The 18,859-nt window shown below is 65.8% G+C and overlaps 2 protein-coding genes across 2 annotated transcripts; one reads left to right on the plus strand and one right to left on the minus strand.

Moving 5' to 3' along the window:
• Nucleotides 1-5,709: 5,709 nt before the first annotated feature.
• ZNF710 (zinc finger protein 710) lies at nucleotides 5,710-12,315 on the plus strand. Its single transcript, XM_032194906.1, has 5 exons — nucleotides 5,710-5,725; nucleotides 7,366-8,802; nucleotides 9,723-9,914; nucleotides 10,424-10,598; nucleotides 10,819-12,315. The coding sequence occupies exons 2-5, from the start codon at nucleotides 7,393-7,395 to the stop codon at nucleotides 10,989-10,991; spliced, it is 1,950 nt and encodes a 649-aa protein (XP_032050797.1). The 5' UTR covers nucleotides 5,710-5,725; nucleotides 7,366-7,392; the 3' UTR covers nucleotides 10,992-12,315.
• Nucleotides 12,316-13,204: 889 nt separating this feature from the next.
• On the minus strand, nucleotides 13,205-16,974 carry IDH2 (isocitrate dehydrogenase (NADP(+)) 2). Its single transcript, XM_032194798.1, has 11 exons — nucleotides 16,851-16,974; nucleotides 15,981-16,072; nucleotides 15,514-15,679; nucleotides 15,200-15,360; nucleotides 14,969-15,112; nucleotides 14,680-14,816; nucleotides 14,378-14,529; nucleotides 14,171-14,283; nucleotides 13,999-14,096; nucleotides 13,768-13,860; nucleotides 13,205-13,471 (listed from the first exon to the last, which is right to left on the minus strand). The coding sequence occupies exons 1-11, from the start codon at nucleotides 16,969-16,971 to the stop codon at nucleotides 13,384-13,386; spliced, it is 1,365 nt and encodes a 454-aa protein (XP_032050689.1). The 5' UTR covers nucleotides 16,972-16,974; the 3' UTR covers nucleotides 13,205-13,383.
• Nucleotides 16,975-18,859: the final 1,885 nt, after the last annotated feature.

Below are 18,859 nucleotides of genomic sequence, written 5' to 3' on the forward strand. Positions count from 1 at the left end.
CCCGCTGCTCAGAACTTGGGCTCGTTCCTGAGCTCACAGCCTGGTTTATTTGCATGGGATGTCAGTCGCGGGCAGAGGGGCGGTATTTTTAGTGCTGACCCAGATGCCGACAGGAGGGAGGCTCCGGGCAGAGTGCTGCGGGGTTCAGCTCTGCGCTCCCACAGGCCGGGCTGCGGGGCTGGGTGCAGGCGGTGGGGAGCTCACCCCGGGGGTCCTGGAGCCGACCGCCCCGTGCCCAGCAGCTCGTGTTCGTCCTCCAAGCACCGTGCCCCCCGTTCGGTAATCACCCCCACCCTGCCACTTCGATCCGTACAAACGCTAAACCCCGCGTGCACCTTCTTTGGTTCCGTCCAGGCTGGTCACGGAGGCTTTAGAAACGAGGCGGACGCTCTGGCTTTGATTTACACCAGGATTTAGGCATGGAAGCAACTTCGCCTTGCCGCGGTGTTAGATTGATTGTCCTGCATGGGAACGCTTTTGTGGGCTGGGCAGAGAATAGGAGACCCCAGCCATTCTTTTGTCACTCAGCCCTCGCTCAGCATGCGGCTGAAACCAAGGTGACCTCATAAATCCTCAGGCCTGGTACAGAACAAGTGTTCTGGGTCAGTTTTATGAATCATTTCAGTTGTTCGTTGTGATTTTCAGAGAAAAAATATATTTTTCAGCTTAAAATTTTTATGGGTGTTTTAAGCAGCTTTATGGGAAAACCACACACAGAAAAAAAGAAAAGATGAAAGACTGATTTCTCCTTTATCAAACTTGACTGAAAGCTTCTTTTAAAAGACAAAGAAAATAAACTCGGAGCTCTTCTCACAGATACTCAAGACCTACCAATTAGCCATTTGCCGACTGCCGCAGAGCCCTGACGCCCCGACACACACAGGGGATGGGGTTTTGGCCACCACCAGCCCCAGCAGTGCAGCACCCACCGCCCCAGCACCGTGCAGGAGGGGTAACAAGGAGGACTTGGGGCTCCTCGGCTGCCCAGGGGCCGTGAGGTCAATCACAGAGCCTCTGCTCCCCCTGCTCCCCTTCTAGTGTCGGGGAGGCCCCGGGCAGGCCGTGTATGTTTGCTGGTGGGATTTACACGGGCTGCCCAGGGCTGCTCCACGTAGCACTGGGGGCGTTTCGGAGCCCCCAGGCTGCCACCGAGCCCTGGTGCCAGAGCTGCCTGGGACTGCCCATGGTGCTGGAACAGCTCAGGAGAGGTCAGGGGAAACCAAGGAGGTTAAAGCAGAGAAAGGAAAGCAAAAGTGTTCAGCAGCAAATGACTCAGCCTGGTGCAGCTCCTGAAAGAGCTGGAATCCAGCAAGAAGTGTACCAGAGGCAAGGAAGGGGCCGTGGTGCCAAGCGCTGCAGGAGGAGAACCTGTAAGGGGTTGCAGGTAAGAGCCAGGTGCTTGAGTGATTAAACACAAAGGAACAGGGGTAAATAGAAGTTAGATGGCATAAGGAAGTGGCAGCTCTCTAAAAAACAGTTTTAATCACCTAAGGAGCAGGCGGTCGGTAAGAAATGGCAAGGCTCCGAGGAGGCTGATGGGCAGGGGCTGGGGCGAGAGCAGCAGCGAAATGCGGGGGGGCAGCTGGATTCCTCCAGCCCGTGCTGACACTGGGGGAGAGCAGATCACACCCAGACAAAGCCCCCCAGGAGAGGGAGGAGAGCATGAAAGAAAATGTCGGAAAACCCAGAAGAACAGGAGCAGGAACTGCCGCCGGCCCCAGGTGCGTCCTTCCCCAATCTGCCATGGGAAAGAAGAAGCATGACCGTCGGTGGAGGCAGGGACGAGAGGGAAGAGGGGAACACCAGCACTTGTGGTTTTCAGAGGAGACATTCACAAGTGCATTTGTGTAACTTCGGGTGTGGGAAAAGTACAGGCGGGCAAGTGCCTCGATCAGCAAATGAGCTGGAGAGCACGTAAACCCGAACTCGGGGCTTTGATGCAAGCCCAGGCGAGCATTTGGTTCCCAGCTCGGCACGCGGGCAGGAACTGCTGCAGCTGGGCGAGGGCCGGGCCTGCCGGTACCTCCGCGGGAGGGACTTGGAGACCGGAGCCGGGGCTGCGGAGAAGTTGCTCTCGTGTTGCTGCTGGGATCAATATTCAGGCACATTTAATCCATTTCCTGTTTTTCTGAGCTGGGGGAAGTGGGACAGGCGGATGATCCGAACTCAAGAAGCAGTCATCAGGAACGGGGTTAGGGAAGTCAGCACGGAGAAGTGCAGAGGGGGCGGGTGGTAACGCGGTCACAGTGCCCATTGGGAGCACCTGCACCCCCGGCACAGGCAGCCCCCGCGGGCAGGGGACGAGCTGGTCCCGCTGGCGAGCTCCTACCCACTCCTTAGGGGTGGCACCAAAGCACAGGGCCCTGTGCAGGGCTCACCTTTTGCACCAAACAGTGGGGTTAAATCGCCCTGCACCAGCCTGGTGGCACTGGGTTGGCACTGGGACTTGTGCCGGCACCTTGAGGCAAGCACCATCCCCGTCCCTGCTGCCTGCACGTCTCCCCGGCCACAAGCAGCTCCTGCCTGCCCAGCTGGGGCTCGGCAGCAGCCCAGCTGCTGCTGTGCTGGCACAGCCAGGAGGGACAACCAATTTCTGGTGATTTTCCTTCCCCTGCCTTCAGTGCAGCTGTGCAGCGGGGGCCGAGCAGTGCGCTGCGGGATGGGGCCCTGGGGGCCGGAGCTGGCAGCAGCTCCCTGGGGAGGAGAGGGTCCGGCTGCGGCCACGGGGAGCGTCCGAGCACCCCTGCAAGGAGCTGGGAATGCCTGGCCCAGCCTTGCCAGTATGTCGGGAGACAGCGCGTCCAGCCCGCTCTGCAAGGCCTTCGAGAAGGCTGAAGAGGGAAGTGAGAGCAAGGAAGTGAAACAAAAGCATTTGTCTGATCCCCCACTTCCCTCTCGGCGCGGTGTTTGTGCAGCTGCCTCAGCAGCTCTGCTGACTGTTGCGGCCTTGCTCTCCTTTGAATAGCAAAGCTCAGTCTTATGCACAAGGGCTTGAACGTTTGACAGAGCAAATGCAAAGGTTTGCGTACCACACACACAGCTTTTGCTTTTGCCCTGGAACCCCAGAGGAGCGGCGCTCGTCCCCTTTCTCGGAGTGCTGCAGATAGGAATCTGTAATTTACTTTATTCTGAAGGCCTCTGTCTTAGGGCTGTTGTTTTGTTTTTTTCCTGGGTTTCGTTTTGCTATTTAAACACACGAGTGCTGGTCTCAGGAGCGCGTGCGTGTGCGTCAGCCGCTCAGCCTCTGCCTCGTGGTGCTGTACTCGGAGGCAGAGCCGTCCCGGCGGCCGGCACCGTCCCGGCACGGTGCCACACCAGCACGGTGCCTGCACGCCGGCACTGCCGGGGCACCGGGAGCCCCCGGTTCCTGCCCTGAGCCGGGCGGCGTGACCACAGCACGGCTGCAGAACACGGCCAGAGGAGATGGGTGGGCATTCATTGTCCCGAGTGATAAATGGCTGTGGAGAAATTGCCCCTTGGAGAAAGCAGGATCCTAAGGGGACTGGAAGAGACGTCCAGTCCATGTGGGAAATAGATAGAAATTGCTGCACTGGCCCCCAAATGAGGAAGAAAACAAAAAGAAAAACGGATCAGAACAGCTTTTCCTGCTTTCCGGTCTCCCTGGCTCCTCTTGCCAGCACTGAGGGAAGGGACCCTGGCTTTCCTGCCCAGACCGGGGCCCTGGGGAGCTGCCTCTTGTTTTTAGCTTCCTTACTTGGAGCAGGAATTGCATTAGCAGGTCTCGAAGCCAGCAGCACTGCGCCCATGTTCCTTCCGGGAAGCTGCTGTCATTCCAAGCCCCGGCTTCGTGCTTCCTGCCACGGCGCCCTCCGGCCAGCTCGGCCCCGCGGCTCGGCAGGGGGCTGCTGAGCACGGCGTGACCGGGGAAATTGGAGCAGGGAGCACGGAAGTGAGAATCCCTCCTGTCCGCGCAAAAAGGCAGGGGATGTTTTTGCAGGGGTGAGTTCTGTTGTGCTGCTCTCTCCGGTAGCCGTGCACCCCACCGAGGCGCTCGCTGTAAGCCAGGCATCCAGCTGAGCTCGGCGGAGGGAGCGTGCGCGTGGGAGATGGGAGCAGCGGAGTGATGCAGGGTGTGGAGACCACGGCATGTCCACAAAAACTCCACCCACGCCGGAGAGAGGAGGCTCATCCGCGCTGCGCATCCTCCGGAGCAGCACTGCAGGCTGGCGCTGAGGGGAGCGCAGGAGGTGGCTGCTGTGATTTCCCCACCACCACCACCCCCTGCCCAGCGGCACAGCCGGCTCCCCGCGCTCCCCCCATGCTGTCTGGTGGGTCGGGGGGCTCTGGGGGCTGGAGAAGCCTGGCCGGTGCTGGGGGCACTGCAGGCAGACGGAGGACAGGGAAGGGGTCGAGCTCCCAGCAGAGCTCCCACGTGCCCACTGGGGTACTGGGGGGGTTCTGGACAGGGCTGTGGTGTCAGCTTCCCACGCAGCACTGACTTGTCCTGCTCAGTGCTGCAGGTGGGCTCCCACACCCCATGCCGTGGGCACTGGCCCAGGGGTGCCTGCTCCCATCCCCGAGCCCAGCGGTGCCTGTGCTGAGCACACGGCGAGGCTGTGGCCATGGCTGTGCCCAGCGAGGTCTCATCTCTCCCCCGGGCTTCCTCTTCCTGCTCTCCAGCCGGCTGGTTTGCCTCCCCCATCACTTCTCCCTCCCCAGGAGGATGTGTGCTGTGGGCACAGCGCGGACATGGGAGGATGCACGGAGCGGGCAGCTGGTGCCCAGCCCTGCACCCCAACCAGGCGGCCGGGACAGCGGCCATTCCCCTGCCGCAGCGAGGCCGATAACCGGACAGCGGGGCTTCTGCGCTCCGGGAAGGGCAGCGGTTGGTTAGCCCACAGCTGCCACTTTCAAGTCTTGCAGGTGCTCCAGGGACTGCGACATCATCTGGTTTAGAGTTTATTCCTGTTTTACTTCCCCCGTAGGATTCCTCTTTGTTGTAGCTGCAGAAGTAATTATATTTAGAAGGACGTTCTCCACTGCAGGAGGAAGCCGTGGCCTCCTCTGCTTCACTCGGGGGCAGCTCCCCCAGCGCTGCCCTGCCCGGCCGTACCAGGCTCCAAGGGCTGCTCCGGGGGGGCTGCTCCGGGGGGGCTGCTCCGGGCGATGCCAGCCCGGGGGCGATGCACAGCTCCCCCCAGCTCTGCTGTGGACACTGGAGCTGCAGCGGCAGCGTGGCCATGCCCAGCTGTCTCCAAGGCCAGGCACGGGGAGCAGGGCTTGAGTGGGCTGCGTGCGCGGGCACCTCTCAGGGCTTGTTTCAGTCCTCACAAACCAGAGCGCCCGGGATGCCCCCACGCTAGCGCAGGATGCCCCAAGCTAAGCGCGTTTGGCAGCTGGCACTTCTGCTTTCCCCGCCCGCTGTTGGGCTGCTCCTGTTCCCAGCCCTGCCTGCCTCTTTAAGCGTCTCTCCCACTTCTCTCTCCCACTTTCTCTTTTGCTTTGTCTGAGATCCTCCCTTGCTGCTTCCCAGCCGCGGCTTCTCCCAGCCAGCACTGCCAGCAGACAGAGCTCTGGGGTCTGAGCGTCCCGCAGGTGATGTCCCGCGCTCCTCCCCTGCCACCGCTCCCCAGTGCTTCGCTGTCCCAGCTCCCCGGGTGGTTCTGAACCCCCTCCTGGCTGCCTCCTTAAATCCTGAGCTCGAGCAGGTGCTGCCCGCTGCTGGGTGCAGGTTGCTCCTGGTTTTCACCGGGAAGTGCGCACGGTAAGGAGCGGGGGCTCCCCACGAGGCTCTCTTCCCCCTCCGGGGTGACTCAGCCCTGGCTGCTGCGGGTCCCCCGGGACCAGCCGGGCACGGGGCCACGTGGGGCCGTGGGTCTGTCCGTGTGGGGCCAGGGCTGCACCCCGCAGGCTCTGGGGCTGGGACAAGCGGTGGCAGCGCTGCGTGGACCTCGCGTGGCCCCGCAGCCCCATGGTTGGTGGCTGTGTGACCTTTCCAGTCCGGGTGTCCCGAACTGGCCGGTGCCATGCGTGGCACCAGTGCGAACGCCACCGTCTGCCTTTCCTTCCCCTCGCTCGTCACCAGAATGGTGCCACGGAGCAAGCAGGAGAATTGAAACCGCTCCTTCGCGTGCTGACCCTGCCCTGTGGCTGCACGCCTGGTGCAGAGGACAGGCTGCTGCCTGCAGCCCCGTCCGCACCGTTTGTCCCTCGCTCTGTGGCCGTGCGTTATTTCTCTCAGAACAACTTGCTCGGAAGAGCTTGTGTTGCCAACAAACCCGAGCAGGCTGTGCCACCAGCCAGTCGCACCGCGGTGCACTCCTCCCCGTGTACACGAGCAGTGCTTTGTGCCATTTGTAAGCAATTATTTGACTTTCTTCCTGGAAATAGATGGAATTATTAATAGCTCTAGGAATCCTGCAGGATCCTGTTGCAGGCCCTCCCAGAGGGTGGGGGGGACGGTTCTCTGGGCCCAGGTGCATTCACAGCAATGCCCTGGAGATCTGTGATTTTTGCAATGATTTTAACCAACTCTGTAGCCCTGGCTCTGTGAGGGATCTCATAAATCTGCCCGTAAGCAGGCTGTATAGGCCCAGTGCTACTGCAGGGGGGAGGAAGGCAGGAAAAATGGAAACATAAAATCTGAGGGAAAGCTGCTGGAGCCTGGCGTGCTTACTGCTGGGGAAAGGCATTAATAGAAACAAAAAAAAAAGGGGGCAAGGAGGTGCTCGAATGGCAACGAAAGGAGGATGGAAGGGTCTTGGGGTGGTGGGGGCATGGCAGAGCTGGGGCAGCCTGTGCCAGGCGAGTGCACCACAAGCACCAGCCCTGCGCCAACCTGGAGCCTCCGCCGTGCGTTTCACTCGGGCTCGTGGGACTGGTAGTTGTCAGCTCAAAATGTTCCCAGGGAGGAGGATTTGGGCCCTGTGTCCCTGTGCCCTTTGCTGCTGCATCTTTCCTGCAAAGAACTCAGGAAAGGGGCACCTTTGGCTTTCCCGGCCTGCCCCTGAATTGCACGGGAGCCTGTCCATGGGAAATTCTGCTCTGAGGGGCACAGGGAGCCCAGACCTCAAACCACAGGGTCTGTAACCTAGCCAGCAGGGCCAACGGCGGGTCCTGGGCTGTGCCTCCCTGCTGCAGCCTGGTCCCTGGCCCTTGCTGCAGGTGTCTCACGTGGGACCCCTGGAGCTGCACAGCCCCACGCGTCCCAGGGCGCACAGAGCCCGGGACCAGCTCTGGAAATGCCCGTGTTCAGTCTGGGGGGGGTATTGGGGACGGTGATCACCAAATAGGTCAGTCCGTGCTGAAACGAGCCTTTACCAGAGCAGCCTGGCTGTCGGGCTGCGCAGGGTGGGAGGGAGCCCCGAGGAAGGCTAACTAACGTCCGTCCCTCTCCTTCCCCAGCCATGACAGCATAGGCAGCGGTGAGAAATGGATCGCTTCACCGAGTGTGGGACCCAGACGGACGCCGTGGTGGTGCTCTCCCTGGCACAGGCGGCGGTGCTGGGCTTGGTGTCCGACAATGAGCTGCTCGGGGCCACCGTCAGCCCCGCCGGCTTCTTCCCGGGGCTGGGAGGAGAACTGCCCGAGGCGTCGGGAGGGGAGCCCGAGGAGCCGGAGGGCGACGGGCAGGCAGCGGGGGACGGGCAGGAGGAGGAAGCCCTGGAGGCAGAGTCCTCCTTGGAGAAGCATGCCCGGAGGAGGAAGCGGCCTCCTGTGAGGCTGGTGCCCAAGGTCAAGCGTGAGAAGGCCGAGGTGGAGGAGGAGGTGGTGTACGAAGTGTCCGTCCCCGGGGAAGACAAGGGCGAGCTGCAGCACAAGCTCCCGCCCGCCTTCCCGGACCCCAGCCAGGAGAAGACGGTGCAGAGCAGCGCCGTGAAGATGATCGACCTCAGCTCCTTCAGCAGGAAGCCCCGCCGCCTGCGGCACCTGCGCCGGCACACGCGCCAGTCCTCGGAGAGCTACGAGCCGCACCACGGCGAGCCCGACCCGGCGGGCACGGCGGAGGGCAGCACCGCCGGCACCCCGCAGACCGAGTGCGCCTTCGAGGCGGGCGCCCCGTCCCCCGGCGAGGCCGAGGCGCCCGCGTCCCCCGAGCAGGTGAAGAGCGAGCAGGGCTTCTCGTGGCAGGAGCCCGGGGAGCTCGAGGGGGACGCGGCGGGCGCCAACAGCGAGCGCAACAAGAAGGCGCAGCTGGACCGGCTGGACATCAACGTGCAGATCGACGACTCCTACCTGGTGGAGGCGGGGGACCGCCAGAAGCGCTGGCAGTGCCGCATGTGCGAGAAGTCCTACACCTCCAAGTACAACCTGGTGACCCACATCCTGGGCCACAACGGCATCAAGCCGCACTCCTGCCCGCACTGCAACAAGCTCTTCAAGCAGCCCAGCCACCTGCAGACCCACCTGCTGACCCACCAGGGCACGCGGCCGCACAAGTGCGAGGTGTGCAGCAAGGCGTTCACGCAGACCAGCCACCTGAAGCGGCACATGCTGCTGCACACCGACATCAAGCCCTACAGCTGCCGCTTCTGCGGCAGGGGCTTCGCCTACCCCAGCGAGCTGAAGGCGCACGAGGTGAAGCACGAGAGCGGCCGCTGCCACGTCTGCGTGGAGTGCGGGCTGGACTTCTCCACGCTCACCCAGCTGAAGCGGCACCTCGCCACGCACCAGGGCCCCACGCTCTACCAGTGCCTGGAGTGCAGCAAGTCCTTCCACTACCGCAGCCAGCTGCAGAACCACATGCTGAAGCACCAGAACGTCCGGCCCTTCGTCTGCACCGAGTGCGGCATGGAGTTCAGCCAGATCCACCACCTCAAGCAGCACTCGCTCACCCACAAGGTAGGTGCCGGGGCCGGGCGTGCGGCGCATCAAGCGCCCCAGGGCTGCTGCTTTTGCTGTGTCCCGGGGAGAGGTGTTGGCCCCGGGGATGGGTGCTGGTGGGCCGGGTAGCATTCACTACAGCTCCTTAAATGGGAGAGAAACTGCAGTCATCGTGCAGGCAGGGTGTCAGGGGATGGCCTGGGGGTTTCCATCCCCCGGGAAGGGGGCTTTCAAACCTGCAGCAGGGGGCTGTGCTGGGTGCTGGCCAGTGTACTGACCCTGCAGTGGGTCTGACTGAGGGCTCTGCTGTTTCTCAGGGGCTCTTTCACGGGGGAGCGATTGCCCGGCCAGCCAGAGGGCAGAGCCTGGCAGCCAGGTCTCCTTGTGCCCAGCTCCCCCCACAGCCCACCTCCCTAGGGTGGCTTGGGCAGGGCTCACCGAGGTGCCGCACCGCAGCGTGGGCTGCAGCGGGGCTGTGCTCTCCTGATGGCTCCTTCCTGCCCCTTGGCCGAGCTGCTCTCGGTGTCACCCCAGCAGCACACAGTGCTGGGTTTTCCAAGTGCTGGGAACACTTTCCCAGGGGGACCAAGCGGTGATGTGTGGGGCGAGGAGGGGTGGGGGCTGCCTGCTGTGTGGCGGAGTTGGGGTCCCAGGCAGCGGGAGGGGACGGCCCCAGGCTCTTGGCAGCACCAGCGCTGCTCACAGAACAGGCAGCGAGAAGGAGTCAGGAAATGCTTTGGGAAGGTGCAGGAGGGCTGGTTAGGGAAAACCTCCCATCGCGGCTGGCTCCAGCCGGCAGTCACTGAAGCTCAGCTCCCATCCCTGTGCCTCAGGAGGCTCTGCTCGGGACCCCCCCGTGCGCCCCGGCCGGCAGGGTGCAGCCGGAGCTGCCGCAGCAGAGCCCTGCCCGCGCTCACCCCGTGCTGCAACCCCTCCAGGGCGTGAAGGAGTTCAAGTGCGAGGTGTGCGGCCGGGAGTTCACCCTGCAGGCCAACATGAAGCGCCACATGCTCATCCACACCAGCGTCCGTCCGTACCAGTGCCACATCTGCTTCAAGACGTTTGTGCAGAAGCAGACGCTCAAGACCCACATGATTGTGCACTCACCGGTGAAGCCGTTCAAATGCAAGGTACGGCGGGGGGGGCCGTCCTGGCGCTGCTCTCTGCTCCTGGAGAGGTGCCAGCCGGGGCTGGGCTGAGCCCTCAGCCAAACGAATGCAGTTTTGTGATGCCTCCCTCTGTTCGCACGGGCAAACAGCTCGTCCTGCGCTGCCTGAGCCGTGCAGCAGGCAGGCAGTGGCTCGGGACGAGGGAGCGGGGACGGCTGCCCGAGGAGGGCAATTCCTGCCTGCCTCTAAGCAGTGCTACACATGCGGGGTTTCGTGAGTGTGGGCTTCACAGAAATACCAGCAGGTCGTCCTTGAGGCCTCCCATGAAAGGCAGGGGGAGGGAGGGGGGCAGCCCCATTAGTCTTGGACATCCGTGGAGTCAGTCGGGGACCCGGGAGCAAGGTCAGGTCTGCAGAGCCCACGTCCCCGAGGCAGTGCTGCCCGGCAGGGGCAATGCCTGCTGCTCAGCCCTTGCTGGGGGGCGGGGGGCACCAGGAGAGCCCTCGCTAACCCCAGGAACGTTGTTGTAGGTTTGTGGGAAGTCCTTTAACCGCATGTACAACCTGCTGGGCCATATGCACCTGCACGCTGGGAGCAAGCCCTTCAAGTGTCCCTACTGCTCCAGCAAGTTCAACCTGAAGGGCAACCTGAGCCGGCACATGAAGGTCAAGCACGGGGTGATGGACATCAGCCTGGACAGCCAAGGTAGGTGCAGGTGGGGCCGGAGGCTGTGGCCGGTAGCTGGCCCTGCCCACCGCAGGCTGGGTGCTGTGGTGTCCCTCGGCGTGCTGCGGGCTCCGGGCTGTGCCGCGGCACCTCTGGGGAGCACCCAGTGGGTGCTGTGGTGGGGAGGGTGCCACAGGGCCACGCGTGGAGCACCAGCACCACGGGGCAGGGCTGACACCGTGTGGGCGCTGTCCCCTAGACCCCATGATGGACCTGGCCGGGGCTGAGCACGCCGAGCTGGACGGCCAGCAGGAGATGGAAGACTTCGAGGAGGAGAACTCTTACGGCTACGGAGGGGTCGGCAACCCCCCGGACGAGAGTGCACTGGCGGAGCAGGCCATGAAGGAGATGGCGTACTACAACATGTTGTAGCCAAGCCGGGGGGGGCGGCCGGCCCGCAGCAGGCTGGAGGAGGGCGGCCGCCGGCCTGCGTGGACCTCGAGTGGTAAGAGGAGCTGCTGCTGCCCGCGGGCTCGGCGCCCAGGCAGACCCGCTGGAGAGGGGCAGGCTGCAGCCGGGCAGAGACGGGGATGTCCTGCAGGCTGTGCTGGGTGGAGGCTGGAGGTGCTGCAGGGCAGCGGTTGCTGCTTGCCTCAGGCACTTGGAGCAGGCACGCCAAGCCGGCGAGGCTCCAGCACACTTTGAGAGCTGCAGAAGCCTGGGCAAGCTCTTGCCACCAACGGGGGCTGTTCCTGCTTGGGGCCCCGTCTCCCCCAGCCGCCCTGGAGAAGGAGCACCCGAGCTGCACGCAGCTCCCCTGCCCAGCACCATCCTGCCTGTCCTCCTGCCCGTCCTCCTGCCCTCCCACCCGCCCCGCTGCGGGGTGGGAAGCCAGGACCTCGCCCCAATCTTCCCCTTGCCTGTAGCCCAGCACCCAGCGCACTCCGAGCTGCGGGCAGGGGAGGGCACATCCCAGAAGACGACGAGCATTATTTGTGATTCTACCTCCTGGGTCCTCCCTGCTCGGCTGCGGCACCAGCCCAGCACCCCCCATGCGCCCAGCAGCGCAGGAGCCCCTCTGCCTGCAGGAAGCCCGGAGGAAGGCGGCTGTGCCGCAGCGCCCGCTCATCCCCGGCTCCTCGGCAGGGAGAGCCGTTCTGGCATCAGCTGCGAGCTGGTACAGGCAAAGCTGTGGCAAGCCAAGAGAGGCCACAGGGCACATACAAAACAGAATATTTTCTTACAAACTAATTGCAAAGCTCAGTGGAAGCAGCAGCTCTGAGTATAGAGCAGCTTTAGCGAGCGATGTATTTAAAGGAAGGCAAACCCTGTTCAACTTGAGCAAATGATGGTATTTTGAAAGTAATTTATTTTTTTCAGATGTGCCGCGTGGTTGGATTTATCTTTTCACTGAGTTCAGTTTCCTTCAACCAATGTTCTTTGTAAACCTGTGTAACGTGTGTGATCTGTGAAGCTGCGAGCAGCGCAGGCGGCGGAGGGGCGCGGGGCGGGCAGAGCACCCAGGGGGCTCCTGCTGCCCGCGGGAGGCCGTGCCCGCCTGCACTAACGCACCAAAGCTGCTGTACGCACTGCCGGCGCTCCTCGCCCCCGTGAGCTTCTCCAGACCGGGGCTCAGGAAGGTTTTTGCTCTGGGAACACAGCCCCGGGATGCTGGTTTGCCTGACAGGCTCCCAGGTGCTGTGGGGGAGAACCGAGCCCAAGGAGTGACGGAGGCAGAAGTGGCACCGGTGGGGATGGGGATGGGGACCCTGCTGCCCGGGGAGGGAGCAGGCAGGGAACAGCTCGCTCCCAGTGCGGGGCACAGCCCCAGCCAGCCCAGGGAGGCTGCAGCAGCCCTGGGGCACGCAGTGATCGCAGCCTCCCCACAGCCACACTTCCCGGAGCAGGGCACGTGCGGGGGCCAGCGGCTTTCCCTGTGGCCTGGGGGGGTTCCTCCTGCTGCAGCAGCGCAGAGGCGCTGCCATCTGCCTGCCTCCAGGGGCCTGGTGCCACCACCCAGCCCCAGCCCCAGCCTCACCCCCCGGCTGCAGCCCCCCGAGATGTGGCGCAGGGTGGAGGTGGCAGCGGCCTCCCCCCAGGCCGGAGCCCCCCACGGCGCAGCCCCCTCCCCACGCCCGCCCCTTGCTCCCGGACAGCGCGGCGCATCCCCCACAAGCTACCTCTGTCCCGTTACCAAAAAGCGCTGGTGCCAGCGGGAGCGGTGCGAGGAGCACCCCCAGGAGCACCCCCAGGAGCACCCCCAGGAGCACCCCCAGCCGTGCCGCACGGGGGCTGGTGCCGCCCCGCACCCCCCGGCGTGCCCGCCTTGTGCCCGCAGAGTGCTTCACCTGCCCCTTGTGCAAAGCCCTACTGTGTTTATTTTTGTTGATCTCTTTGGTTTGAAGAGTTGTTTAGCAATAATTCTAAATAAATGAATATTCTTTAGCTGCTGGCTGCCTCCTGCGCCCGGGCAGGGAGGACGTGGCCGGGCGGCGAGCCCCCCGCGTGCCCGTGCCCCCCCCCGCGAGCCGTGCCACCACCACGCGCGCCTCGGTGACGTGTTTAATAGCTGTTTGGCACCATGAGGTCAGAGGTTACAGAAAGTACAGTACGGTGAAGGGCAGCCCCCCCCCCCCCCACCCCCTTCCTACAAACCCCTGCTAGAAAGGCTTTAAAAACACTCGTAGGAAAACTGCTTATAAAAATGATTCCAATGTTCCTGAGCCGTGTCAGTGAGCTAGAGGCGGCGCTGGCTCGCTATCCTGTTAAAAATGAGGTAAAGGCTGGGCAGCACACGCGGACCCCCGCCCAGGGGGAGCCTCTTCTACTTCTTGCCCAGGGCCTTGTCCAAGTTGTTCTTGATGGCATCCAGGAAGTCGGTGGTGTTCACAAAGTGCTCGTTCAGCTTCACGCTGCGAGAGAAGGGTGCGGGGAAGGGCTGGGGGGGTCCCGGGGGGGCGAGCGCCCTGCCCGTCCCTGCCCACGCAGCGCCAGCTGGCCGCCCGCGGGGAGAGGAGCCCCCACAGCGGGACGTGGCTCCCTGCCCAGCCACAGCCACCGCCCGACCAGGGCGAGCCGTAAATAGATGCCCAGTGTCCCCAGAGGCCGGCCAGCCCCCGGTGCCCGTCCTGCGGCCGCCCCAGAGGGCGAGCTTGCCTTCGTGGCACACGCTCCCTGTACACCCCTCCGCCCCGTAAGCCACACTTACTTGGCAAGCCCGTGAATGCAGCCTGCCAGATCCTTCGTCATCGTCCCACTCTCCACGGTCTCAACGCAGACCTTCTCCAGCGTCTGAGCAAACCTGGGGGGCAGCGGGGTCACCGGCAGCCACAGCGTGGGGCCCCGTGTCCCGCAGTGTCCGGCACCAGCAGGGCTCGGGTGGGACGGGGCCACCCTGGGGGCACCCCCAAACCACCCCACCCCACCCCACCCCGCTCACTTGATCAGCTCTGGGTTACTGTCCAGCTTGCCCCTGTGCTCCAGCCCACGCGTCCAGGCGAAGATGCTGGCGATGGGGTTGGTGCTGGTGGGCCGGCCCTGCACGCAGAGAGCCCCCGTCAGCGGCCGGGCCGGGGCAGCTCTCCCCGGGGCTGCGGGGGCCGCACACCCACCTTCTGGTGCTCCCGGTAGTGGCGCGTGACGGTGCCGTGGGCAGCCTCTGCCTCGATGGTCTTCCCATCCGGACACACCAGGACGGAGGTCATCAGCCCCAGGGAGCCGAACCCTGCAGGGGGACAGGGTCAGGGTGGCCCCAGGCGGGTGGCGGCGCCCCCCCAGCCACCCCCTCCCAATTCCCCCCCCAGCAGCCCCGGCATTACCTTGGGCCAGGATATCCGACTGGACGTCCCCGTCGTAGTTCTTGCACGCCCAGACAAAGCCTCCGGAGGACTTTAGCACCTGGGCCACCATGTCGTCGATCAGCCGGTGCTCGTACCAGATCTTCAGCTTGTCGAACTCCGTCTTGTAGTGCCTGGGAGCCAGAGTGGCTGTCAGCAGGCGTGAGTGTCGCGGGGTGTGGGGCCCCCTCCCCAGGCCCCAGAGCCCCCCCCCAGCAGGGGCAGGCGGCTGCCCCCCCCCAGCTCCATGCAGAGCAGCCCCAGCAGCCCGGCCAGGTCCGTACTTATCAAAGATCTCCTGGAAGAGGTCTTTGAAGCGCCCGTCGTAGGCTTTGAGGATGGTGTTCTTGGTGCTCATGTAGAGAGGCCACTTCTTCTGGATGGCGTACTGGAAGCAGCTGTGAGCGAAGCCCGAGATGGACTGCAACAAACGGGTGCAGACGCTGCGGTCAGCAGGGACCCGGGTTCCTTGGCTGTCCCGCAGCGCTGTGGGACCCCCACCCTGCCAGCCTGGCCACGAGCCCACAGCAGGGCCGTGCCAGCCCACGGGACCCCAATGCCCCCCGCCAGTACCTCGTCTGTGTTGTACATGCCCATGCCCACGCCGCCGCCGGGGAAGTTGTACACCTCCCACTCCTTCACCCCGCTGCCGTCCTTCGGCGTGAAGACCATCTTGAACGTCCCGGACTTGTTCACCACGAAGTCGGTGGCTTTGTACTGCAGGGGCAGCACGGGGTGTCACTGCAGGGCCGGGGGGGGCTGCGGGCACCCCTGGGGGCTGCGCCGGCCGCCCCGCGGGCTCACCTGGTCACCGTGGGCATGCCTGCCGATGGTGATGGGCTTGGTCCAGCCGGGCACCAGGCGGGGGATGTTCTTGCAGATGATGGGCTCCCGGAACACCGTCCCGCCCAGGATGTTCCGGATGGTCCCGTTGGGGCTCTTCCACATCTTCTTCAGCTTGAACTCTGGCACGCAGCGAGGTGAGGTGTGGGACACCAGGCACAGCCCGGCACAGCACACAGCCCCCTCAGTCTCCCCATGCCGTGGGTTCTGCCAGCCCCCGCCGCCAGCCCCCCCTGCAGCAGGGGCTCAGCCCCATCCCCTCGCCCCCTGCCCACCTTCCACCCTGGCTTCGTCCGGAGTGATGGTGGCACACTTGACGGCCACGCTGTACTTCTGGGTGGCCAGCGCCGAGTCGATGGTGACCTGGTCATCTGTCTTGTCCCGGTGCGGCAGGCCCAGGTCGAAATACTTCAGCTGGACGTCCACGTTGGGCAGGATCAGCTGGGGGGGCAGGAGCACGTCAGAGCCGGGGCAGGCACCGTGGTATGGCCAGCCCCAGCCCCCCGCCCGATTCACCCCCCTCCCCGGGGCCCTCCTTCCACCGGAAGGCTCACGGGTTGCACCAGCTGCTTCCTGCAGACAGACAGACACGCGGACAGACAGACAGACAGACGGAGGGCAGAGGGCAGGGACCACCTGTTCCCTGCACGGCACCCGCCAGCCCCGCGCGTGCAGCGCCCGCCCATTTCCCGTACGGCAGGGAGGGGCCCGGCCCCGCGCCCCCCCGCCGGGCCCCCGCTACCTTCTCCTTGATGAAGGCCCAGATGATGCGCGTCATCTCGTCTCCGTCCATCTCCACCACCGGGTTGGCCACCTTGATCCTCTTGTCGGCATCTGGGCAGGGGGGGGGCACGGCTCAGGGGCGCACACCCGGCCCCGGGGGCAGGTCGTGGCACAGAGCCCCCCCGTGGGACCCACACAGCCCAGCTGCAAACCCCTCCTGGGGCTGGACCCGGGTGCAAATTCGGGTGCAAAACTTTGCCTGGGACCAGGACCAGCCTCAGGGCAAGCCTCCACGGGGGTGGCCACAGATCGGGGCACAAACCCCACCAGGGTGCGGGTCGGGGTGCTGGGCTGCAAAACGCCGCGTGGGACCGGGGCTGGACAGGACCCGGGTGCAAACCCCACTCAGGGCGGGACCCGGGTGCAACTGGGGGTGCAAAACTTCATATGGGACCGCGGCTGGACCCGGGTGCAAGTGGGGTGCAGAACCCCTCGTGGGACCGGGCCTGGCCCCGTGCAGCCCCCCGGGGCCGCCCGCAGTTCCGGGCACGATTCCCCCCCCCCCTAAAATCGGGGCCGCAGGGGCACGGGTCGGACCGTGCTGGGGGTGGGGCCGGCTGCGCACGGCGCCGGGGCCGAGCCGTGCCGAGCCAGCGCGCCCCGAGCCGTGCCAAACCGCGCCGCGTCCCCGCAGCCCAGCCGAGCCGTGCCAAACCGCGCCGTGCCCCCCGCGCCGTGCCCCCCGCGCCGTGCCCCCCGAGCCGAGCCGAGCCGAGCCGGGCCGCGCCGTGCCCCCCCCCCCCCCGCTGCCCCGCCCGCCCTCTCCGCCCCAAGGACACCGGGCGCGCCCCCGCCGCGCGCCCCCCGGGCCAAGGTCACGCGCACTCACAGTGTCGCCGCGGCCCCGAGGGTCCCAGCACGGCGGCGGCGGCGGCGGCGGCGGGGGGGCAGCGGGGCAGCCCGGCGGCGCGGCTCAGCGCCGGGACGGCTCGGAGGTAGCGGGCGGCCATGGCGGGGCGCGACGGGGCGGACGCGGCGGGCGGCGGAGCGGGGCCGGCGGAGCGGGGACGCGGCTCGCCCCGCCCCGGGGAGGTGCGAGAGCGCCTGCGCCCGGCCCCCCCCCCCCCCGAAAGCCGGCCCCGGAGGGGCCCGTGCGGGGTCCGGCTTGGGGTCGGGGGGAGCCGCCGCCGTCCCGCAGCCCGCAGCCCCCCCCCAGCATCCACCCGACGGCCCTACAGGGGTGCGCAGAGAGGACCCCGCCGGGGAGGCACCGTGGGGACGGGAGGGGGCGTTTGGGGGACGGGGGGGTGTTCCTGCACGCCGGGCGCAACCGGTGCCAAAGCACAAGGTGACCGGCGGCCGGGGATCGGCTTTCACCGGGCAAGGGCTGGCGGGCAGTGCTGGCACGGCCCCCCCTCGGCCGGGGCACCCCCGGCACACAGCTAGCCCCTCGCCTCCGTGCGTCTCTGGCGGCGCAAGGGGGTGCCCGTGCCCTCCGCGGGCAGGGGACGTGGCTCCCGCATGGCTGGGCCGGGCAGGGCACCCGCTGCCAGCTCAGCCCGGGGCTGGGCGCTCCGGCTTTCCCTACATAGAGAGAAACCAGCGGTGTGCGCGCTGCCAGCTCGTGACGCAGGGCGGACGGGCCAAGCGGGACACGCAGCCGCTGCCACCTCCACCAGTCTCGCCTGGCCTGACCACAGCACCGGGGGGGAGACGCGCCCCGGGGCACCCCCAGAGCGTGCACGGGGGGCAGGAGGGGTGCAGGGGCCCAGAGCGCTGCTGTCCCTGCGTGCACGGGCCAGGCCAGCGGCTTTTTTTAGCTGCGGGGGCCGGGCAGGTCCCGCTCGGGGAAGGAAAGCAAAACAGGCACCAGCCCCAAGCAGAGGGGCTGCGGGGAGGAGGCAGGGCCCGGCGCTGACGTCTGTTGGCTTTAACATTAACCAGAGCCGCAGCCCACGGGCTGCCAGCTGCGGGGGGCCGCTGCTCCGGGGCAGCGTATGAGAGCTGGGTCCCACCACCCTCCCACAGCACCCTGCCCTGCACCCAGCCCTGCAGCCGCAGGGACAGCGCCGTGGGGCTGCCCCACAGCAGGGGGGCAGCAGCATTACCCCAGCGCAGGGCCCGGGGCTGCCCCACGGCACCGGCTGCAGCCCTGCCAAGCCTGCGGTCGCAGCCTCCCCGTGACCGGGCTCTTGCAGGGACGAGGTCAGGACAGCGCGGCCCCGGGCGTGCAGGCTCCGGCCGTGCTGACGGAGCAGCCATGTGGCACGGGCCCAGGGAAGGGCTGCCTTTGAACAAAGGAGGCATCCCTGGCCGGAGCCCAGCCCACACGCCCCGGGCTGCTGCCAGAGCAGCTCCCCCCGCAGCTGGGTGGCCCCAGGAGGGTCTGTGCAGGCTGGCCGGGCTCGCTGTGGGGGCCAGGGACGGGCTCCAGCCAGCCCTGCGTGGGGAGCAGCGCGTGCAGGGGGCTGACTCCAGCATTTTGGGGCACCGAGAGCCCAGCCAGAGAAATAGCAAGGGTCCAGGGAGGGAAGGGGAGCTGTCTTTGCCCCCATACAGCAACCCCACACCTCACCCCCCCACCCGAGGGCCCAGGGGCTGCACAGAGGCAGCAGCTGCAGGGACCCCATCCCCACTGGCTAGGGGCAGCCAGGGCCACGCGGTGCAGGGCAGCACGGCCACCCCAGGGACGCGGCGTGACATCAGGCAGAGCAGATGGTGGCGCCTGGGGACATGGCACAGCTGAAAACACAAGTGGAACCTCCACAAAGGAGGACGGGGAGCCTGGAGGTGCAGGGCTGAGGCTGGCTGGCCCCGTGTCCCTGCCTGGCCCAGCGCTGGGCAGCAGCTTGGTGCTCACTCACAGCACAGCGCCGGCTCCCCGCAGAGCTGGTGCTG

This window comes from Aythya fuligula, chromosome 11 (genome assembly GCF_009819795.1).
Source record: "Aythya fuligula isolate bAytFul2 chromosome 11, bAytFul2.pri, whole genome shotgun sequence".
NCBI lineage: Eukaryota > Metazoa > Chordata > Aves > Anseriformes > Anatidae > Aythya > Aythya fuligula.